At 41.3% G+C, this 22,598-nt stretch overlaps 1 protein-coding gene across 1 annotated transcript in view; it reads left to right on the top strand.

Moving 5' to 3' along the window:
- Positions 1 to 22,598, top strand: part of tox3 (TOX high mobility group box family member 3) — a 39,842-nt gene that overhangs the window by 10,899 nt on the left and 6,345 nt on the right. Inside the window, exons 2-3 of the mRNA XM_062388991.1 lie at positions 12,164 to 12,229; positions 18,733 to 18,984. Coding sequence (XP_062244975.1) covers positions 12,164 to 12,229; positions 18,733 to 18,984 — 318 coding nt within the window. The remainder of the gene's footprint in view (positions 1 to 12,163; positions 12,230 to 18,732; positions 18,985 to 22,598) is intronic.

Raw genomic sequence — 22,598 nt, forward strand, 5'->3', positions numbered from 1 at the left:
GAGGTACCTCGGTGCTTAATTAAAATCCAGAATGATCATGTTTTAAGTGTAGGTGAGTGAGCACTGAATAACAATGACAAATCATGCCCCAGAGCATTAGTGTTGTGTTTTGGAGAATAATAACAGCATCTGACTTTGTTTTCTCTACCAAATAAAATTAGATTTAATGTGAGAGAATGAAAAACGGTTCTTAGTGACACAGGGACTGTGGTGAATTCTGCCTCTCCTGGCTGCAGAACCTGCCAAAACCAGGATTGATGTAATAATCTCATAATTATCCGCACATGGTAATAATGAAACAGCTCATTATTAAAGACAATTTGATGGCTTAGCCTTTTAAGTGAATTGTTTATCATCCCCTTTAAGCCTTGTAATCCCTCACATTTATGTGCCAGCTACAGCATCTCTCCATACTTAAGTGATATTGTCCCAGGTCAAAACCTGCCAGTGTACAGTATTTATAAACTGATGCTAGATGTTAAAACAAATGTAAGAATAAGAACAAATCAAACAATGTCTATAACAATGCACAGTGAGGAGGTATCCCACATAATTCATCCCTCTCAGATTTGTCAAATGTTTTGCTGTCAAGTATTTGTCTCATGAAGAACAGTTTAAAACCATAACTTTTACTTGGAAGCAAAAATAAGTCTTGGAACTTATAATAAATAATATTATGACTTTTATTGTCATAATTATTTATTTTGACTAATATCATATTTATTTTGATATATTGTTTGGCCATATCATCCTGCTGTATATTCAATGAACCACCACAAGCTACTGCTCATACCAGATTGACAAAGGCTGTTCCAACAAAACTCTGCTTTGATTTTCAAAATAACTCTCCCCACCACTGACATCTAAAAGATGCCAAATGATGAAATCCATGTAATAGTTTTGCAAAATGCCTCTGTAGCATTTTTAAGACTTAACATCCTGTAATTCAAAATGACTATTTGCATCAACATGCTGTTTGTATTGTAGGATGTCAGAGGCCACGGTGGCAGTCTTCTGGGCCTTTGTTCTCCCTGATCTTAGAGCTTCTAGATCTGACAGTTCTGCAGACCAACATAGAATGTTCTCTGGGCTAAAGCCAGAGACATTGTGGTAAATCACTGGAGGAAACGTGATGCCGAAGCACATTTCAGGGACAGCAATTGAAATTTAAACTGTCCTACATGTAGCACTTTATACAGCTGTACAGCAAGCATCATAATTCTGATGTGCACTGACTCTTAGGAGAGGATAAAAAAAGAAAAGTACATTAAAAAGGGAATGTGTGTAGTTATCAGCAGAAAAAAAAACTCTCTCAAGTCAAATCCGCTCAATTACAGAGCTCTGGAGAGCTATCCCCAAGCAACCCTTCCACTGGCTCATCAGTCACAGCAAATTGCAGTGGTGAATATTTCAAACTCAACAGATTTGAATAAAGACATGATTATTTCAGTATTGTACAGTATCCTCCAATAACTTCTGCAGCCTTTAGCTGGAGCCAGCATAAACTGCATAACTCCTGATTTTAGAAGATGGGGAGAAATTTGTGTTAGGCAAAGCAAACACAAGGGGCTGTCAGTCAGTGTGGCGAGCTAATTGGGTTGATCTCTCCAGCGAAGTTGACTGAAAAGATGAACCCCCCCCCCCCCGGCTGCAGGTAAAATTAGCTGATGACAAGTTGACAGTGGGAATTCCGTTTCTCACTCTGACACGAGTCAGTTTTACAGCACAGTGCCCCCTGTTCAAGTCACAGATTCTCTCATCACATGCTTTGTTTACATATTGATTAATTGGATTAGTGACATTTGTCTCTCAGGGTTTCTTGACTGAATGCACCTTATATATTTATATATATATATAGTTTTTATTTATATGTATATGTATTTTAGGCTGTAAAATTTGAACGTGTTGGTTACAATTATTTTCATTTAGTTACCAATCACTTTTGTACATATACACAACAAGATACCTCGAGATTCGTGCTCCACTATCTGATGCTCTGCAAGTTGTAGGTATTGGCAGAGAGTCAGACAGACAGGTCAAGAATGAGCTTAATGAAGAGTGATGGGAAAACATATACAAGGGAAGGTGTGGAGTGCAGAGCAGACTGTGCCCTGCACTCATTTATTTTAGTGGGGAAGCTCACAGCGTGATCCTAAAAATATAGGTCAAGGCTCAAATACAGAAAATGTCAGTGACCGCCCCCTTTTTTTTGCTGCGCACACTAGAGAGATGGGATAGAAGTGTTTTAGAGGGCGCTGTGGTCAAAAGACAGCAATCAATACAGCTGTAAAGGTGGGTTGTACAAATCCAATATACACAATTTTTTTCAATTGTGAGCGTAGACAGATTCAGGGTTATTTGTTTGTACACTCTTTCATCTGCAGTAACATTGGAGGACCCTGACAAAACTCAAAAGACGAGCCACTTTGCACATTTTTAGAAATTATCACCTCTGCCAAGGAGGAGCTTTTTTCACCCATGTCTTGTTTGTTTGTCAGCAGGATTATGCAAAAACTACTGAACAAATTTGTACCACACTTGGAGGGGCTGGGGGGGAGGGACGAAGAACCAATTAAATTTTGGATCAGGTTACAGGGTCAGATCCAGGAATTATTGTTTTAACATATTTTAGCATATATTACACATTCTTAGAACATTATCCATGTCTCATGAAACATTATATGGATCTTGTTGTTAAAAAACTGACTATGTCTGGTGATCTGGTGAAGAAAAAAGTACACAAAACGTACCTTCATTATACACTTATTACTCTACATGCACATGTCATTAATAGAAAGAAACTGTGCATACAGCATCAGCAGCATTTGAAAATGCTTATATTAAACATTGAAATAATGAAACTGCAAAACTGGTTTGAAAATAGCAAATACATAATTTATGTTATCAGACTATTTCCTTTTATTTTCCACTGTAACAGCTAGACTGAAGTGTGTAGGTTTGTTTGCCCTTGGTGGAGGTATGCACTCTGAGTGCCATTCTGCTTTTGATTGACACTCTTTTGTTTTAGTCCTGTGTTGACACTGTGCGTATATTGCACATGCAAGATTTGTAAGACAAATGGAATTTCACTGGTTTTGCCTGATAGTGATAATGTGAAGTTCCAGTCTTGAGGAAAAGTGTCCTCAGCAGAAAAGATTCTTGCATCGAGCTCTTTTCAGTTTTATCTTCCAACGTGTGAACACTTTGCTAACTTACCTTGTTCTTTTAAAAGCACCACTTGAACACACGGCAGACCTCCAGGTTCCTAACTGCATTTGATCTGCAACCTGTCGTTTCTACGCAGACGAAAGGAATGATTTTTGCATTATGTCGAAAATATGTGTAGTGTGTCTTTGTTCCCAATCTCTTTATATGTCAGCGCAATGATATGGAATCAGGGTTGAAGCTTAGTGTTTTGTAATTATTCAAAGCTGGTGTCTCAATCTCACAGTGCTTTTGAAGTTTGAAATGTTAAAGTGACATTTTGAGTTTAACTACTGTTAAAAACATTAGCGGAGCACTTAGCCTGATGGCTGCTGTCACCAGAAAAACAATGTCTGCGACTCGACAGCCGTCAGGTTTGCTAATGATGTCCTGGTGTGCTGTCAGTCTAGCAGATGAACGGACAATAGTATGCCAAGGAGAAGCTTGAAATAGCTAATTGCTTCTAAGAGCCCGCTCAACCATTAGGTAACTACTATGTTTTCACAGATGTCTTTTCCAGCTGCTTTTTCATTATGGAACTCAAAGACATTACAGAAACAGTTTGCCTCAGTTCTTGATGAGTCTGTGTTGTTGCACATCCAGTCATAATGATTATAGATGCATTATCGCAACCACAGTGGGAGATTAAAAAAAGGCACGTGCAGACACAGCACAAAGCCCTATATCCATATCTGTGCATTTCCATTATTTCACCTAATTTGCCCCAGTCATTCCGTTAATCTCTGCCAACTTGTTGATTGTCAGTTTGGAGACACATTTCTGGAGAGGAGCCCGAGAGTATTTGCAGCCGGACCTCTGTCAGTAGCGCCAAGCAACACAGCCACAAATTGGAATGTGGTACAGCTCTGGGAAAGAAGCCAAGATTTAAATTAGACAATAACCTCTGCTCTCTCTATATTGCCTCTCTTTTCCAGCTGCAGGCCCAGCCATTTGTTTAATACAGTCAGCCTTGTAGTATATAATAGACTGATATATGAGTCACCGCTCAGCAGTTTGTGTTTTTCAGATTTATAGAGATTGAACAACTGGTCGGTTTGTGCTTACTGTTGACTTAAGGTAAGAATAACAGAAAAGACAAACCTTGGAAGTACTGGGACAGCGCATGCAGGAAGGTTTTAACATCTATTAGTGGATTGAAACGGCAGAATGCTTCAAATGGCTGTAAACGTTTTAAGGTACACTATTAAAAAATCTAGCTTTTATTAAATACATTATCCTTTTAATGGCACAGACCATTTTACAAGTAGTGAATTTCTAATAATGTTAATCAATATCAAGTACCATTGAATTAAGCTAGCAATGTCTTTTTTAAGGCTTTACTGGCCTGAATACATTGATATTTTAGGTCTCAGTACTTTGGGCTTTTCTTCCTGCTCTATACATGGGTCACATAACGTTGTTTTTATTTACAAAATCACCCTCTCCTGCCATTACTTGATAAGAAATAGAGGACCGTGTTGAGTCCATCACTAAAAGCTCTTGACTGCACATTTTCAAAGCTGGTTATAATGAGTGTATTAGCCAGTAACGGCACACAGGGAATAGAAAAATGCATCTCTGCTGCTAAAGCAATAAGAGACGACTCTACTCCCAGCAGCTTTCAACAGAGCTTTATGTGATTCCAAGTCCCAGAGCTCATAGGCGCCCGACAAACCAAGAGAAGCGCTACAACCATGAACATTAGTGCCACCGAAAACAAACCCATTTCTTGTGACAGAGAGCTGTTCCTTCTTCTGTTGGACACCTTGTCATTTTTAGTTGCTAGCCTCCTCAACCCCACAGCAGCCTCGTGCACTGTTGTAGCAGAGTGGCAAGCAAAGCAGAGGAAGCTTGGTTCAAATCCTCACCTCTGATACCATCTTGAGTAGGAGTTGCTTCAAAGCTGCTACGAGTAAAAAGTCTTGAGACATGGCTTAGCAGCAAAAGCAAGACTATACCACCAAGCCGGGCCTTTCTCATGTTGTTTCCTCTAGAACTGTGTGTCCGTGCAATAGAAGCCATTGTGAGAAAACTCAACTGTGGTTCTGAGGCCCTCTCCATCTTCTAAGCCCCTTTGTGGCTCTGGGCCAATGGCTTTGCACCCCGCCAGATCAAAGATGGCACCCCATTTAGCTTGTGCATTCTTTTAGGATTTGCTCTTGAGAGTACAGAGCAAACTTGACCTGCATATTATTGAGACTACTGGGCTCAGACTATGGGTCCATTATGACAAATGCTGAGACCATCTTTGTTTTGGCAGCATTTGCAAGTCTTAGGCCTTAGAAAAAACAGTAGCTATGGTGAACCTCAGTGTATTTATGGTCCATTTTGTAACATGCTGGCGTTGGATGCTACAGAATTATAGTGTTAATTTGATACTGTATTGTCATGAAGTTTTCTCTCAAATTAACATTTACGCATAAAACACAATGACACAGATGTTTGGGTTAAAAGATAATCTTGATGGTAATGAAGGAATAAAAAAATGGGGAAAGTACAGTTCAAATAAGAGCCATGATAGCAGTGTAGCCCTGCTAACTGGAATAGCAGAACAACTATTGGGAGAACTCCCATGACTTCTAATAGTCTTCCATGTGGTGCTATCATGAGGTTCCAATTTGGGATTTTTGGCTAATATTTCATCTAAAAGGCTTAAACACACTTTCAATTGAAGAGACACATTGTCAAGAATGAGGGAGTTTTCAAAATTCCCATAATTTGATTGGCAGCTTTTCTATGTATGGCTTAATGCAGTGAACTCAACTAATCTTATTTGCAAACACTTTTAAAAGGAAGGTTTTGAAAATGTTGTTTCATCCTGGTCTATTTCCGTCTCCATGTTATCTTTCTTAAACACAGTGTCAGTGCTGAATGCAAATTTAGCCCAGAGGAATATGCTGAGTGCTTGGTGCCCTTTTACTGTCTTTCAACACTGCTATAATGACTGAGAGAAACCCACAATATATATTTGCTGAACTGTGAAATCGCTTAAGGTTTTTCCTTTATTTTGATAGTTAAGCTTGCCATTTTGGTTTGATGCTGTAGTGTAATTTGAAGAAAAGAGGCTCCGCTTTAAGGTTTGATCATGACAACCTCTCTCTGTAACACCCTGCCCTCAATTTTTAGAGACCTTAGTGAGGACATCTTCTCAAGAAAGATGTCCTCCCTCTGGGTGTTTTCACAACTAGAAGCCTGGGCCATGATCCGAATCAAGGATTATGTCTTAGTTTCATTGTTTACATTTTATCTGGTTAGTTTTTGTTTTACATTGCAAATTATGGAACGCATGGAAGAATTTTGTTTGTCCTGTGGTCATCACCGATGTGGGATACCTCTACCAATACCATTGCATTTATTTGACGTTGGCGTGTTGTCAGCTTGGCTGTCATTTTCTCTGCATTCTGTTCTGAAAAAATAAAATAACTGTTTCTTTTCGTGAAATTTGTAATATAATGCTAAAAAAGTAACATCATCGTTGAAGTTGAAGACTACAAGCAATCCTGCGAGCCACTTTCGCATCTTTTTTTCTTTTATTGTTTAATGATGTTGCAACTTCCTGCAATTGTTCTGAAAGTCTGAAGTGTTCAAAAAAGTGTTCTCACACTGCAGACAAAATAAACTAGTTGAGTGTGATAGGGACCAAGTCCAAATCTTTGTGTCCAACCAAATTTTGGTTTGTTGGTATAGACCGTGGCCTTCTGCACTTTTTACACCTGTTATTTGCGCTTAGATTAAATGGAAAAGTCAGATGGTACAGACCAAACAAGGCAGGTGTTAAGTGCAGAGTGTAACACATACCTGGATGACTGATCCACAAGGGCTTAAACTGTTCCTTCAGGTTTATATTTACTATAGCAAAGCAAGCTGTGATGACAACAGCTCGGACCACAGTGGTCAGTGTGGTGTGAGAGAAGAGATACATCAGCGCAGCGCCTGAACAAAACTGTCATCAGCTTGATTCAGATCCCAGATAAGACTTGCACTTTTCCTAAAGTTGGATACTCTGCACCACTGTGAAGGTACTCACACTAAGAGGCAAAGGAAGAGTGAGATGCTTACAATAAACTTCCCCCTCAATGCTACCTTGTGTAGTTTAGGACTAGCAGTCCTAATGGTGGAAGACAGTGCTGGGCTGGGGGAGTAATGATTTCAGCTTTAAACTGAATTACCAATCGATTTGGCCTCCAGATCAGAACACAGCTTGCGAGCCGACTGTGCGGACATGCTGTGTTGTAGAGTCGCCTTACAAATTGACTACTGCACACATAGGAGGGAATATATCTATATATGTCAGCTCTGCGCTGCATGCACAGCGGCCTGCTGGGTGTGAATAGGCCTTGTGATCACCAGAGGCAGCTACAGAGTGTTTATGCTGAATTGGGTTGTAAATGAGCATGTATTTGATGAGGAGGAGCTCAGGAGGCAGAAAGATAACTTTTCCAGAGGCTTTAACAGGGCCAACCACAATTGCCGGAAAAGAAAAACGTTGCTGGTCTTTTGATTCTCCAATCTCCCTCGCAAAGGAGCAAGGCTTAAACTTGGAGGTGGGCCAAGCTTAAAAGGAAATTGCATAAAATAATACATAGCAAATTACTGTGGGTTTTTTCTCAGGATTGCAGGTTGAGCTTTAACTGTGGTGTTTTTCTGTGTTTTATGGAGAGCACTGGAGACCATATTAGCACAAGTGTCATGTTCCAGAGAACACATGCTAGGCTGTGATTACTGAGCTCAAGCTGAACTGTAAAATCGCTTGTCAGCAGTTGATATGTTTCTGGAAAAGCTTGGGCGCTCGATTGAATTAGTTTGGTGGCTTTCAGTGGGGAGAAAGAATGTGCCCAATTTGGTTACCTGCTGACAGACAGCACTGGTATTGTGACTTTTTGATTGCACTGTAAATCCAAAGAGCAGTCCCTTGAAACAGAATTTAACACACATTAACAAATCTCTTTGAATCACCTTCTTTTTTTTTTAAATAGAGTCATTCTGTGTGTAATATCCATTTAATGAACATTTACAAAGCAGTATTCAATATTTAGATGAAAAACAATAAACCAGTGCATGTTTTCCTATTTGTATGCATGCAGGGATGGCACTATGTATCCTGTGGATCTTGGTTGTCCAGTTCATGTTTACTGATAGGATCGGTGCGGTAACTCCATCATACTCGGGGTGGGATGGGGTCATGTTGGTGCAATATTGTGTTCGCCCTGAGGTTGAAATAATTTTGTTTGCTAAAATAGCTGTAAAACACCTTATTTCCCGCTGGACATTCTTTCATACAAATATTCCTGAGATGGGATTTAAAATGTGAGGGGAAGAAAAAAAAAATAAAGCACCCAAATTACATTTGTGTCAGGTGGAAAAATAAAAAAAATGGTCAGTGTATGCTGATGCTTGTTGTTTAAGTTATGATTGTAAGAGTAACCTCGACTCAGAAAAGGCAGGGCTGTGCATTTTACAGAAAAATGCAGAAATTCATATTCATGCCCATTCACATGCAACATTGCTTGGTTTTCTGCTTGCCTGCGATTACACAGACAGTGGAGTCTTTTCAGTTCAGGATCAGCGTCCATGTAAGCTCTTAATTCTCCCCTGTTAAACAGTTATTGAAGAGCAAATGTGCTGGTGGTGCAGAAAGAGAAATAAAAACACAGAGTGCCCACTGTTTGCTCTGCCATGTAGACACGTCTGGCTCTTATTGCGACTCATATTACAAAGCACCTTAAACTGTGAACACTCTGTTAATAAAAGCCTCCTAAAGCAATTTAAAGCTGAATTTTCTATGGTTCCCCGTTGATTTCCCTTCTAGAAGTGTATGGTTGTTTTTTGGAAATGTGAAGAAGTGAGATGCCAGTTTCCTGACTGTAACATTGCTGCTGGGGATACTGCTACAGTGCTGTATAAGACATGTAATACTACTTTAATGTGTTTCAGGAGCTTTTATCTTTCATAAATCATGTGGTTTCCAGTCCTAAAGTTTCCACAATTATTCCTAAATCTGTATCAAAAATGCGTCTCCACGTAGACACGGTTGTTTGGCCCCTCACACAGCTCTTCTCTTGCTAGTCACATCATTTTAATTACAGAGCCTTCATTGTCTGCGCTGACCCATTTTAGTTCGGTTCTTTACCGTCAGCTGCGCGGCCCCTCCAATCATTCTTAATTTCATCTGGCATTTGACTCAATCGGCACTGCCACCAACATGAGTGCAAATGCCTTTCTCCCCCCTCCCCCAAAAAATGAATTGGGGGAATAACAATAACAGTCTCCTCTCCCTGCCCTGGATGTCCACCGAGGCCTCCAGCCCGGGCTGCTCCACAACATGGTTCAGCTTTTAATGGTGAAGATTGATACCAGTGGCTGGGGACATTTCTTAGGATGTTAGTCACAGCTCTCAGAGGAGATTTGGAGCTGCTCTTAAAGGGCCCTGGAAACACAATAAAACATGACTCACAGAGGCCGAGCCCAGGGAGTTTCACACTACTAATTAGCACTTGGACTTAACTGGATTGTGTTTTCTCTAATGAAGCTAATGTGATTCGGATCAGTCTCCGTGTTTACAGTATGTTATTCATCTATACCTCTTAATGTGGGGTTATGTTTCAAGACACATCGCTTCCTGATATATAAACACTTGCCTGCTCCTGAACTTGTCATCCACTTTAACCAGTGATGCGTAACATGGTGAGTAATTGAGTTGAAAATGTGTGACTATTACTGCGAACAAGAAGTTTGAGACAAAGCTACTCAGCTCAGGAACCTTTCTAAAGCCCATTTTCAACTAACTCTAACTTCTGGCTTTTGCAATGGGAATGGATTTAATCGGCATTCAGTCCTCGGTCAAATAACTCTGCGGTAGACACATGTTTTTACGGCCTCTGGCGGCAAAGGTAACATGACACCTGGGTGAAGTTGCTCCTTTCTTTTTTATTTTAGCAATCTAAGCGCTGACACTGTACCTTTTGGGCATTGAACTTTGACATTGTTGTGTAATACATAACCATGAACCTTTGTTTTTTTCGCCACGTAAGTTGCAATACAAGTTGGTGTCTGACCTATTAGTGATATCGGACACTTTATATATTTATACTTTAGGCATCTTTTTTGGAGAATTACACATCTCTGTATTCTTTAGGGATATCCTCAAATTATCAGGTATTTACAATGGAGAGCTCTCTTTAAAATATTTATTCTCATCCAGAGACGACAGGTAGAGGAAACAGAGACAGCACGGCATGAAGCCCTATCTCCCCCCACCATCAGAACAATGTTCCTAGTGCTTGAATAGAGAGGGATATCTCTGAGACTTCAATTTGTTATCTAGAAGAAGGGGGGGGGGGTAACACTTCCAAGATAAGCCTGGCATAAGGTTAATTACCAGCCGAGTGGCTGATGTAACCCAGCCTGGATATGTCTCAAAGTTACACACAGCTGGGAAGTGAAGGAGGACTAGCTATTGACAGATGTTTCTCACTTGACGACTGTGAGTCCCTTGTGTGTGTGCTTGTCTTTATACATTTGTGTGAGTGTTTTGTGCAAACATGTAAACCCCGGCGCCAAGTCGGATATAGTTTAGTGGGGCAGCTCCAGGTAAGATGGCACCAGAGGCCTAGACAGCACAAACCACCTGCTTCAGCAACTGCTATCAGAGCTTGTGGCTCCCCTTCTCATTGGTGCCTAACACTGTTAACATTGTTGCTGGTTCTCCCACTCTCTCTCCAGGGCATAGACTAATTAATGGATACCATTCGCGGTTGATTAGCAGCAGCTCTTTCGGTAATTACATTCGCATACTAACCACTCAGAAGAAAAGGAGAAAAGTGGAAAAAAACACAAAAGGCTAGAAAATATATTAATGTACTTCTCAGTTCACTGTGATCTTAATTTGTTTCCACTATTGTTTGCTTCTGCTCAGATAAGAAGCAGTTTTTCTCCCCCTCCTCTCTTTGTTATTGGCGTTCCTCATTGCTCATAATGTTTTAAGAGAGTGACTTTGTAACAAACACAGAAAAGATATTACTGCAAAGCTTTGTTGAAAACAAGGAGCGTTCTTGGTGGAACCTCACGAAGACACAAATGTGCCGCGATTCTTTCTCCTCCGAGCCGTGTAGGCTGGGTTTTTGCACTCCTCACTCACAGAGAGGTGCATTGTGCTCCTGGGCCCAGCTGCTAGCCCATAATTCTTCATTCTATGTCCCATTGTTCCTACCTGTCAGCGTGGCTGTGTCTCCGAAGAAAGGAAGTGGCTGCCATTTTACCAGCAGGCTATGTGTGGGTTGAGGGGGGCGGGGAGAGATGTTGTGAAAACATGTTATTTCTTATCAAAGTACAGGGTTTTAATAGCTTATCAGCTGTCCTACAGTGTGACACGCACTATTTCTCAGCTACCCTTTTTGTTTTACTCCGTTATTACTCTCCTATCAATTCTGATATTAACAGGTAAATACTTGTATTTCATTGTTGTACTAAACAGTATGAACGCCAAACACAATCGGATCCCTCGTAATCATGGATAAATGTAAAAAAAAGTTACACTAATTCTTAATCCAAACTCCACCCACAATAAAAAACACTCCACCTCCTTATTTCCCCTCAGTATCTCTCCACTCCCATAGGTTATTTGAAGTTAATAACCTGCCACTGCATCTTGATACTTGGCTTTGTGATGCAAACATATCCTTAATGGCCATCCCATAAGGGCTGAATAGCCAGCCCAGATTCTCATTACGTCGGTTCGAATTGGCCGGGGCCTCTCACATGCCTCTCGTCATGTCCCAATAATGGTAGAGTGGTGGTGCACTGAGAGAAAAGGTGTTAACTCAGCGTGTAAACATTCCGAGCCAAGTATGACAGTATCTGTTTGAGTGACAGGTGTCTATTAGGAAAGGGCTTCAATTGCAAAGGGTGTTATCTGGACACCAGTAGCTGATTGTGTGTTTTTCTTTTTTCTCATTTGCAGTTCCAGAATAACAACAACTACATGAACATGGCGGAGGCAAATGGTGCGCTGCTCGCTGCTGGTGATGTGAGTATACTTCACATTTTTTCCATAATAAAATTCTCATTCTCATTCTTTGCAATATAAATATAGCCAAGTAGAGTATCTCATTTGCATGTATAGTAATACATATGGCCCTTTTTTCATTTAGTTAGACTTGTGTATATAAATAACTTGCATTTTTATTTGTGTTGTTGGTGATAGGCTGTTAACGGAAATTTACCTTTGAATGGAAAAAACAATATCATGAAGTGTAATCCCTTTGTTTCACACTGTAAAGCCCTCAGAAATATCCATAATCAGACTCTGATTGAAATTCCTCCACTTTTATTATCAGCAACATTATTTTTATCACCTGAAATGCTGCCTGTTGAAATGCATCTCGCCATGAGACCCACACAAAGCTCTCAGCTTACAAAAAGATGAGCTATGCGCTCACCCTATATTGTCTCATAGTAACTTCTGAGAGCTGACGCTGATGTGACCTGACTGTCTCGACTGTGCTCAACGAGATAAAGTGATATCTCAGGAAGCCGCGGATATAAACATCTGTTTTCATCCTGTTCTTTTTTTTAAAGATATAATGAAGGAGCCTTAAGAGATTCTCTGGTCCTGTCACTCTCTGAGCCACTCTTTATGCTGGCACTTACACAAAATGAAATGTCACCAACAATCTCTGGCTGCAGAGCTGCTGTAATAACTCTGTGCTGTACTGTTGCATTAAAATAAAAGGAGGGAATAGTTGTTTCGCTGGAGGTAAATATCCGCCTCTGCGAGCCATAGTAGTCCTAACAGTTTGCTAAATTTACTTATTTTATTCCCTCTTCCACCCACTCTGCAGCCCTGTCATTAGAGACAAGTGCACCAAAAATACCCATCATCCTCTGTGGTTCAAACTCATCCAGTTTAGCACAGGAGATTAATGTGGTTTCAAAACCCACAGCAAAAGCATCACTGCACCACTCCAAACTTCTATCCTAGATGTCATTGTTAACATCATTGTTTTTTCATTCATGCCAGTCGGGATTGCATCAGTGATGTTCAGACCCAGTAGTGTTGAAAGTGTGTCTGACCTCATGTTCATAAAGTGGCCGCTTCACAAAGCCACAGAGTGTTACGGAAGGAGTTTAATTTCCCCCCACATTTACGCTGAGTGGACGCATCCTCTGTATCTACGGGCTGCTGAGGCCCAGTGCAGCGGGGACCACGCCGACACAAGCTGCTTGGAGAGCATTCAGCCCCCAGCTGCGAGGGCCCACTGTGGCAGTCAGGGAAAGGGGGGATGGGTGAGGGGGTGTATGGGTGAGGGGGAGACTCCTTGATAAAAACAGCCCAGCTCATTTGCATTTTATCAAAAGGAACAACTGTGTCCAGTGTTAAGGCACAGATGGTATTGTGCTTGGATGGAGAAGAAGTCTAAAGCGTGGATTCAGATTTTCATGCAATGGAGTCTACAAAGTGTTGTTTGGTGCAACCTGAGCTAAAGTAAGATTAAAGTGGCCTCCTCTGAGTTGTGAAGTTTCACATCATCTCCACTGCAATGCTATATTGATCTACTTCATGTGACTACATTGGGCTGAGGGTACAAAGGGAAAGGAAGTCTTCTTTATGAGGGCTCCATGATGAAAAGCTAGGTTTGACAGCAAGGTTAAATTTACGCCACCACATTTGGTTAGCTATTGTTTTCAAATACAACCAGTGGGTTAGAAGTACTGTGTGCTGTTTATGATGATGCACTCTTATGTTTTGTATACATACACCCCAGTCTTATTTTGTGTGTCGAAAAATATCATTAGTTTTGAGATTTAATTGGATTAGTGCACTGAGTTTGAGCCCACATGGTACAATTGTTAGCCAAGCTACAATGCTTGTTCTACATGAAAGAGGATATGCAATGGCATATTCATCCTGTACATACGATGAACTAAAATGGTACCAGCAGCGTTTCCAAAAGTATCAGGGGTTTGGAAACTTTGGAGTAACATGGACACCAAGCATCGTTGTGGCAAAAAGTAAAACCAAAAGTATTAAGCTGCAGTTATACTTGATGGATTGGTCCGTGCACACCAACTTTGACGCTAACACAATGCCTTTCCCTTTTATACTTGCGCCCGAGGCACTGGAAAAAGGCAAGAAGAGGAGAAAACACAAACAGAATAGCTTTCCTCCTCGAGGATCACCACTTCAGGCTTGTTCAAGCTTTTTGGTTTCCTGCAGAAAGACTCGTCTTTACCAACAGTATCTGTAATCCTCCAGGAGCCATCAGAGAATCTCTATGCACCCTCATTAATGACAGTAGTGAGAATTCATTATTTACCATTAATGACCATTCTGTTTCCTTTTATTTATCTCTGCCTTTTGTGATTACATTAATAAGGTGTATGTAGATGTCTGTAGAGAAAAACATGTTCACAAACTCTTGCCTCCAGCTCAATCCATGATGTTGCACTTCACGTGCAGCATGCACCGTGTTGAAAAGTTGGGAGTGGCAGGACCAGCTAAAACGACGCCACGTGCCTGTGGAAATTACGTAATTTCTGCCCCGCAGCCCTGCTCGCTAGGACAGGAATGGCAAGCATAGACTAGACGTCAGTGTGGATGTAGCCTGATCAGCAGAATGTTATATTGACCAAGGGTGTGTTTTATTGCTTATAAATTAAACTCCCCTTTTGGAAGATGAAGGATGTGTTATTTGTTATCCTCAAATCTGGCATAGTTTCACTTACACTTTGTTGTCTTTTATAGAAATATTTCTTTTAGCTTGGTTGTCTTCAGGGCTTTGACAAAGTATATGGGTGTTTACTATTTTTTCAGAACAGTACTGAACAGTATTGTACATTTAAAATGTGCTTTTGCTCAAGGTAGAATGATTCTACATCCACACAGAAGACCTGTATTTGCTGTTTAGATGGCCGGTGTATCATTTACCTTATGCACTTAGAGGATGAGATAAGATGACCTTGGAGTGCCTGGTAAAGCATACATCCTAGCAGGGAAAGCTTGACTGCTTCCCTCAGGGAAAAGGATACTGTATGGTGAGATAATGTTCCACTCAGATGTATCACTTTACTTTCCCAATCAAATTAGAGACGTGTAATGAACTATAAATATGTAGAAATGGACTACAAATGATCTAAATTTGAAATAATGTTGATTAGGGGTGCCATGGTTGATGTTGTCATTTGAGAAGCTGCACTCTGCCTGTCTAGATATTTGAAACTGGATCCTCAATCCTGTCTCGATAGATTCTGAGGCCCATTATATGCAGTAATTGCATACTGCTGCCTTTAACAAGTCTTGGTCATTGCATCTGTGAATTGCATTACTACATTTATTGAAGGACTGGGAACCTTGCCTGAAAAGCCTTTTCATGCTCTCTGTCGTCATATTGAATGGTAAAGACCTTTTTGCACTAAAGTTGTGCTTTTCTGGATCATTTGTATCCTTACTAGATAGAGGTCTTCTTGCATTTGGAATTAAGATTCATGTTTATGGATTTGGATAGACTGTTGGATGGAATGTCATGAAATTGGTAGCAAACATATGTAACCTGCATTTCGATTGGCTGTAGCTGTCGCCAACTCATCTGGATATTAAGCCTGCTAAATGTACCTGCTACATGCCACCATGTTAGCAATAGCCTTATCTTAGTCTTATAAAGAATAATCTTTTCATAGTACTGACAATTAAGTGTCTGAGACCGTTTTTAATTGGTAACTTCACATTTTGAAGACATGATTAATTCCACCCCCTATAGACAGTGAGGACACACCTGGTCAGACCATTCATGATGGGTACGTCTCACCTCAGCTACACCTCTGCTAGTCTGCTTTGCCCTCATACCACTGAACCCTGTGGCTGCCAATGGAAATACCCATACATACTACTCGCTTTCGCTCTCTCTCTGTAAATGCCTGCACATCCCAATCCAGCATCTGGCTTGGCACTTGGCTCTGCTGAGCTTTTCAGAACAATTTAAATGGATAATCAGGCTGCTGATGCAAAGAAAGTGGATTGTGCATCTCTTAATCTCCGATCAGAGCCCCCTAAGCTGCTCCTGGTGCAGAATTAGACTGGCTTTATGTGAAATGACACCAGACAGTGTGCAACAATGTAACACTGTGGGTTCCAGTAAAATCTGGAACCTCTTCCCCGGGGAGAGGCCCTTTTCTTCGCTGACTGCTGACATATGCTGTGCCCCCAAATGAGACACAAACGCCATGTCTCCTTTTTCAGCGCCCCTGGTGCAGATTGTTAATTTGAATCGTTTTTAACAAAGAGAGGCAAAGCATACAAGCACAATCATTGATAGTGATCAGATGATTTTAATGTTTTTCTTCCTCTATCCTCCTCTTTCAGTAGCCTACAGTTTATCGGCTCCTAAACCAGCATTCCTCATCTCCAAGTACATGTCTGTGTTTCACTTAAAGGTCACACTAACGCTTGTGATTCTCTCCTTACCTCATCCAACCTTCTTCCAACATTCTTGCTCTTTGACGTTTGTCTCAAATCTCTGAGTTGGCTCTATAATACAGGCCATGGTTGACCAGCCTATAGGATCCAGTGACCTATATATAGTGGTTCTGACCTGATTGACCTTAGATAGTACGACACTATAGGAAACCTTTTTCAGCAAATAGTGGTGATATTTTTCTCTTCGAAAGCACTCCTGCATAGACTCATCTGGGAAATGTGGCCAATTGCTGTTTGTCTGACTGCACTAAACAAGAGGAGACTGAATGGTAGAGCCCAAGGCTGGTGTGGGGATTGACCCTGCTTCACAGGAGAAGTTTAAAAAAAGATGAGTGAAGATCAAGATGATGGACGAGCCCGCATCCTTTTCATGTGCTACCTGATCTCTATATCCATGACAGATTGGTTTTGTTAACTTAACATTAAAAACTTTGGTTTTTATTCACATGCTGTTGTACAGGCATCATTGTCAGCTAAGTTCCAGAGGCTTTTGAGTCACACAATATGACAACAGAGGACTTGGAGCACATAGTTCCTACTGAGGGTCCTCGTGATTTATTTTGCACTGTTCGAGCCAGAGGCCAGGGGTGATGAATATGACCGTAGCTCCTTCTGAAAGGAGAACTGATTCTCTAGCTGCGAAACAAGCACTGAAAAGTGAGACAGTGGTAGGCAGCCGGAAGAGAGAAGGAAGAAGGAGGAATGAAAACTCTATTAGCTGCCTCTGCCACAGGAATTCATCAGCGCTTGTCAAGACAGCTGCCCTGACTAGGCAATGAATTATTTTCAAGTGTCTGTGTGCTAAAGCAAGCAAGAAGAACATTAATACTCCCTAATCAAGGGCTGTGTTGGCATATTCCCTCCGTTGTCTCCCTTCTGTTATTCAATCCACTAGCGGAGACAGAGAGACAGAGCTGAAGGAGACAGGCCTAGTTAGCTCTGTTGTTCAGTGTAGTCTCCTTTGAGACTTGAAGAACCTCACCTCTGCTGGGGAAGGAGTTTGAATTTCGAAGTGACAAGCCAGACTATGCTGCTTTGCATGTGCTGTAATGTTGTCAAATTTTGTTTAGAGTGAGAAACTGCTGATGAGGTCGCCAGAGGCAAGACTTACACACTGCTGTAAAGTGATATGAAGACAAGGAAGCATTGTTTGACATCAACCTTAAACAGTCCCGAAGCAAAGCTGCATTCTGTCTCTGCTTCTAACAGCTTTTCAACAGTGCTGGGTGTTTAGTATGATTTTTCTTTAGCACTATACCACTATGCTTTCAAGCAGAATGCCAAGCTGTGCTAGCAGTTCAAACCATATCACATTTAGTAAGAGACCTATGTGCTTTGAAGAGGTTTTCAGTGACTTAGCAGCAGCAGCCGACCCCGGCCCCCCACTGCTTGGCCCTGTTTTGGACTGCATTTTACGTGGACCTGCAGTGTGGTCATTGTGAAGATATGAATGTATTGGCTTTCCAGAGTCTGGCTTCATGCAATGTACTGATGACAAGACCCAAGTAGGTGAACAGTCCCATCTCCAAGAAGGCGCATAAGCAAATTAAGTGTGACCAAAGCTTTAATTCGAAAGGCAGAAGGATTAGGCGGTTTGATGAGCAGATTTAAGGGTGCAAGAAAGGGGAACAAAAAGAAACACTTCTGGCCAAGCGTAATAATCTTTGAAAATGTTCTTTAAACCCATCTCCCTTTGACGTGTATTTTCACTGCACTTCAACCAAACATCTTCCATCCCAAAGATTAAGGGCTTTTAACATGTATCCTCCCTCTCCTGTGATTGCTGCTTGATATTTTTGCTTTTGACGTCCTGTTCCGCACTTGCCTTTTTTCCCTTCTTTTTACCCAAAGTGGACTTTAATAGGTTTAGTAAATGTTACATCTTAATGCACTTCCACACAGTGTATTACTACTCCACTGAAACATTCCCTCTCTTAAACAAAGTTGCCTGATTTAATCCCCACAGGGTTCCTTCCGGCATGTTGCATAATGCCCACCTCAGTGAATGCACTGTGTTTGTGGATTTCATGACTTTCCTTTTCCTTCCTTCTTTTCAGACTTTCCATACACCCAGTTTGGGTGACGAGGAGTTTGAAATTCCTCCCATTACACCTCCACCAGAGACCGAGTCTAGTCTGGGTCTATCGGATGTGGACTCACCTTTCCCAGGGATGCCGGAGCCCCCGGGTCCACTCAGGGGTCCATTAATCCCCCAGTTCCCCCCTCAGAGCCTGGACCTGCCCTCTATTACCATTTCACGCAACATGATGGACCAGGAAAGCATGTCTGTCAATGCCGGGCAACCTGTGGTGAGCAGTCCCATGCATTTATACAACTAATAAATCAAAAAGTCTATCTATTCCCTGTGACTAGAGAAATCCTCATTTGTCAACACACAAAATCCTGCACTTGCACAGCACCAGCATGGGTCCTACTCTTAGCTGCAGCTCCAGATGTGGGAACCAAACTCAAAGATATGATACATGAGTATATACTACTAGAGACCCCTGATGCCAGAAGCATTAAGTCCTTAAATGAGCCTTTTTACTGAACCATGATGTCACCTTCACAGTTTGTGTATGCCTCCTGTTGTCAGTGCATCTGGCACAGCATCTGGCCTTGTTTACTTCACAGAAGGTATATGATCACATTGAGTAAATGTCATGATATCATGTTTCTTACTGTGACTATCTTTTTAAGCAAAAACCACATATACCGTGGCTGATCTTCCTCTGTAAGTCGAGCAGATATGAATAGATCACAGGTGTTGGAGCACATTCAGCCTCAGAAGGACAGTGAAAATGGGACCCCAAAAGTTCCACCATTTCACTTGCTCATATTTAATTCATGATGCCCGAGGAAGTCCTTTTTTTTTTGGTGCCGTAGATGCTGATGCATGGTTCTGTCCAATGTCTCATGAGGCCTCGGGATTCGCCCTGTATTTTGTATTTATTTTCTTTCGACAAACATACCAGTAGAAAGCAATGAAGTCCACTACAACGATGGGTAGGTCATAAATGTTTTACTTATATCTTTGCCTGTATTTATTTGTTATCTGTTTCTAAGACCTTTCTGGTGCATGGCCCAAAGTGCTATAGAAACAGAAAAGCAACTGTATACCTTGAAAGAGGTTTGCATGCCTTAAAACACTGTTGTGGTGTGTACGAGAGGTCCAAACGTATCAGGAAAAGTTTGATTTGCCAAAAAATCCACCTTAGATTGGACAGGAAATTTGCGCTGCTGGCTTAATCCTCGTCTTGACAGATAGTCAAAAACGGACCAGTAGACGAAGTAATCACTCTCTTTATGTTGATACTGTTATGTGCCATAGATTGTGAGATTGTTGTCTCAGGGTTGGAAAGGAAATTTTCAAATGCCACAATCATGGAGGCATTGAAGAGGAGAAATGGAAATGTCACTGGCTGACTAGTTGTCTTACAGAGCTATTAGAAAAACAGAAGATTAATATTGGAGAAAAGAAACGAAAAGGACAAAGGTATGAGCGGAGAGATGATGATAGTCACGTTGAATTTGCTTGGTGAACCACGAAGCTCATAAGAGGTGATCATTATAACTGTGTGAATAAATGAGTTCACACATTTATTCATTTAACCCCCCCCCTTCTCTGTAACACATTTGTTGAATCAGCCCAATATTAGAGATCGTTATTTACATTTCATATGGGAAGAGGCTATAACATTTTACAGCTCTTTTTCCTGCTCCCGTGCTCCTGGCATGCAAAATAATTGCGGCTTTTAAAATATCTCTGCCGCATACAGTAAGTGAGCCCCACAAGGCTTTTGCCTAAAGAATTTTCATTTCATGGTCAGTTAAGCTTTCTACATCTGGAAGAAACAGAACCTTGACACAATTACATTCCCGACTTTTCTCACGACTTGCTGGAGGATTAGATTTGATTCTCAAACATTATTCCTCTTTAACACCATTTGCATGGCTCATGTCTCTGATTGTGCAGAGACTCTATTAAAAACTGAGGGAGAGAATATGGGTTTCTGCTCCTTGCCTTGTGGCATTGTCGTTGGCACACCACTCACTCGTTATCAGTCATCGCACATTGTACCGCGGGAGGGCTCGTGGTGGCCCTTCATTTTTCCCGTAAATGGGATTGATCCCCAAAAGTCTTGCGACAATGCCTCTAGAAATTCTATTCATCTGCAGGTTTATCTTGAAAAGAGAACGCAACTTTTTGAATGAATAAGTAAAAGTGCATTTTTTGCAGCACATTCTATAGACAGAGACAATGATTTACGGAGGCCCTAAGAGGGGTGTTTTGTCATTTTGTCAGCGCACTGATAAAGGGATGACAACCTTATATACATGATTACATTCTGTGTTATTTGTTATGGCTGCAGGGGCAAACAAATAAACCGTGCACTATTGCAATTACATTTTTCATCAAGCCACCATGCTCATATTTCCCAAACACTTGTCCTGGTTTCCTTTCTCTGTACGAGCGTATGTTGTTGGAGAACATTTAGCGTGTGTGAACGCCTGTCTTCTTATCAGAACTTAATGAGAACCCCATCCAGTGTATATACCTGGGCTATCTCCAAAAGCTTCTTCCATGTCATTGCGCTGCCAAGTGTTCTGCTAATTCCTGTCCCCCTATAACGTTCAGCGTATGTCTAGCAAATTGGCCACAGATGCTGGGCTCCTACAAAGAGAAGTACATTTTCTCAACTGCAACGGGCCTGGCAACCACTGAATCTGAAGTCATTATTTATTTAATCTGCTCTCCTAACAAGCTTCTGACTCTCATTTTTGTCTCCCAGCATGTGTCCTCCTGATCTGTGATTGAGTCTCAATAGTGCCAAATAGTACTGGATTTAGAGCTGCCTGTAATGCTTTATTCACAATCTCGCCTCGATTTTCTCTGCGCTGCACAGCGAGGGTCTCTAGCTTCTATTTCAAAAAACACCTGGTGCCTCACCACTTTTTAGGGTTTTTTTCTCGACACATGTAAGGATGCAGTGAGCTCCGTGTCCTCCGTGATTGGATTCGAAACCTGCAGTCGTCAACCAGTTGTATTACACGTTGAAATCAATATTTAGGAGATACAAGCCCTGCTGTCTTATTAGGTTTACTGAAATGAGGTGACACATTATATATTTTTCATTACAAACATGACAGCTTCACATGTCATTAGCTTTACAGCAGCAAAGATATGCTAATGTCGAACACAGAACAGCGTTTGGGCGGCATGCACCATGCAAGGAGATGAAAGTGAGGCTGAAAAAGCCATTTGCAGTTTGTTGTTCACATGATTTGATATGCTTTGATATAGTGGAGATTACCAGTGAGTATAATGCCCTCGGTTTTGACTGGTCACAAACCACCATATCCTGAATCAAATGGAAAATGTGAGCACTCTTGCAGAAAGCATGTTTTTTCTTCACTTCCCTCTTATCTCCCTTCCAAGCCAAGAAGCACAACTCCTCTCGCTTCGTTTCTTTCTTCTTTTCTCCCTGGACTGACAACCATTGTGACATATTGGGTCAGTCAGAAATGAAAGATATTCATGCAGGCATGCAATGCTTGTAATGAAGACTCAGCTTGACCTTCTGCATGATTGATTCAGTAATTTACTTTTCTCGGGCAGCTCAGAAAATGAAATGATGTCATGTTGGACAAGTTTTAAATACCCATAATGCATCAGGAGAAATGGTTGAAAGAGGTGTGGGTCAGCTGCTGCAGTGGACCGAGGGGAGGGAACCCCAAGGCCTCACATTCTGAGGGGTGGGGGAGAACGGGAGAGAGATTTGTTTATAAGTGGGGGGTTAGAGGTTGGCGAGATAGATGTACTGAGTCTGCACGCCACAGAGAGGGAAAGAAAGAGAAGTGTGTTTGACTGAGACAGGGGCAGGGGAAAGAAAAACAATTTATCTTCATGCTATTATAGCCT

Source organism: Platichthys flesus, chromosome 1, assembly GCF_949316205.1.
Source record: "Platichthys flesus chromosome 1, fPlaFle2.1, whole genome shotgun sequence".
In the NCBI taxonomy this organism is placed as follows: domain Eukaryota; kingdom Metazoa; phylum Chordata; class Actinopteri; order Pleuronectiformes; family Pleuronectidae; genus Platichthys; species Platichthys flesus.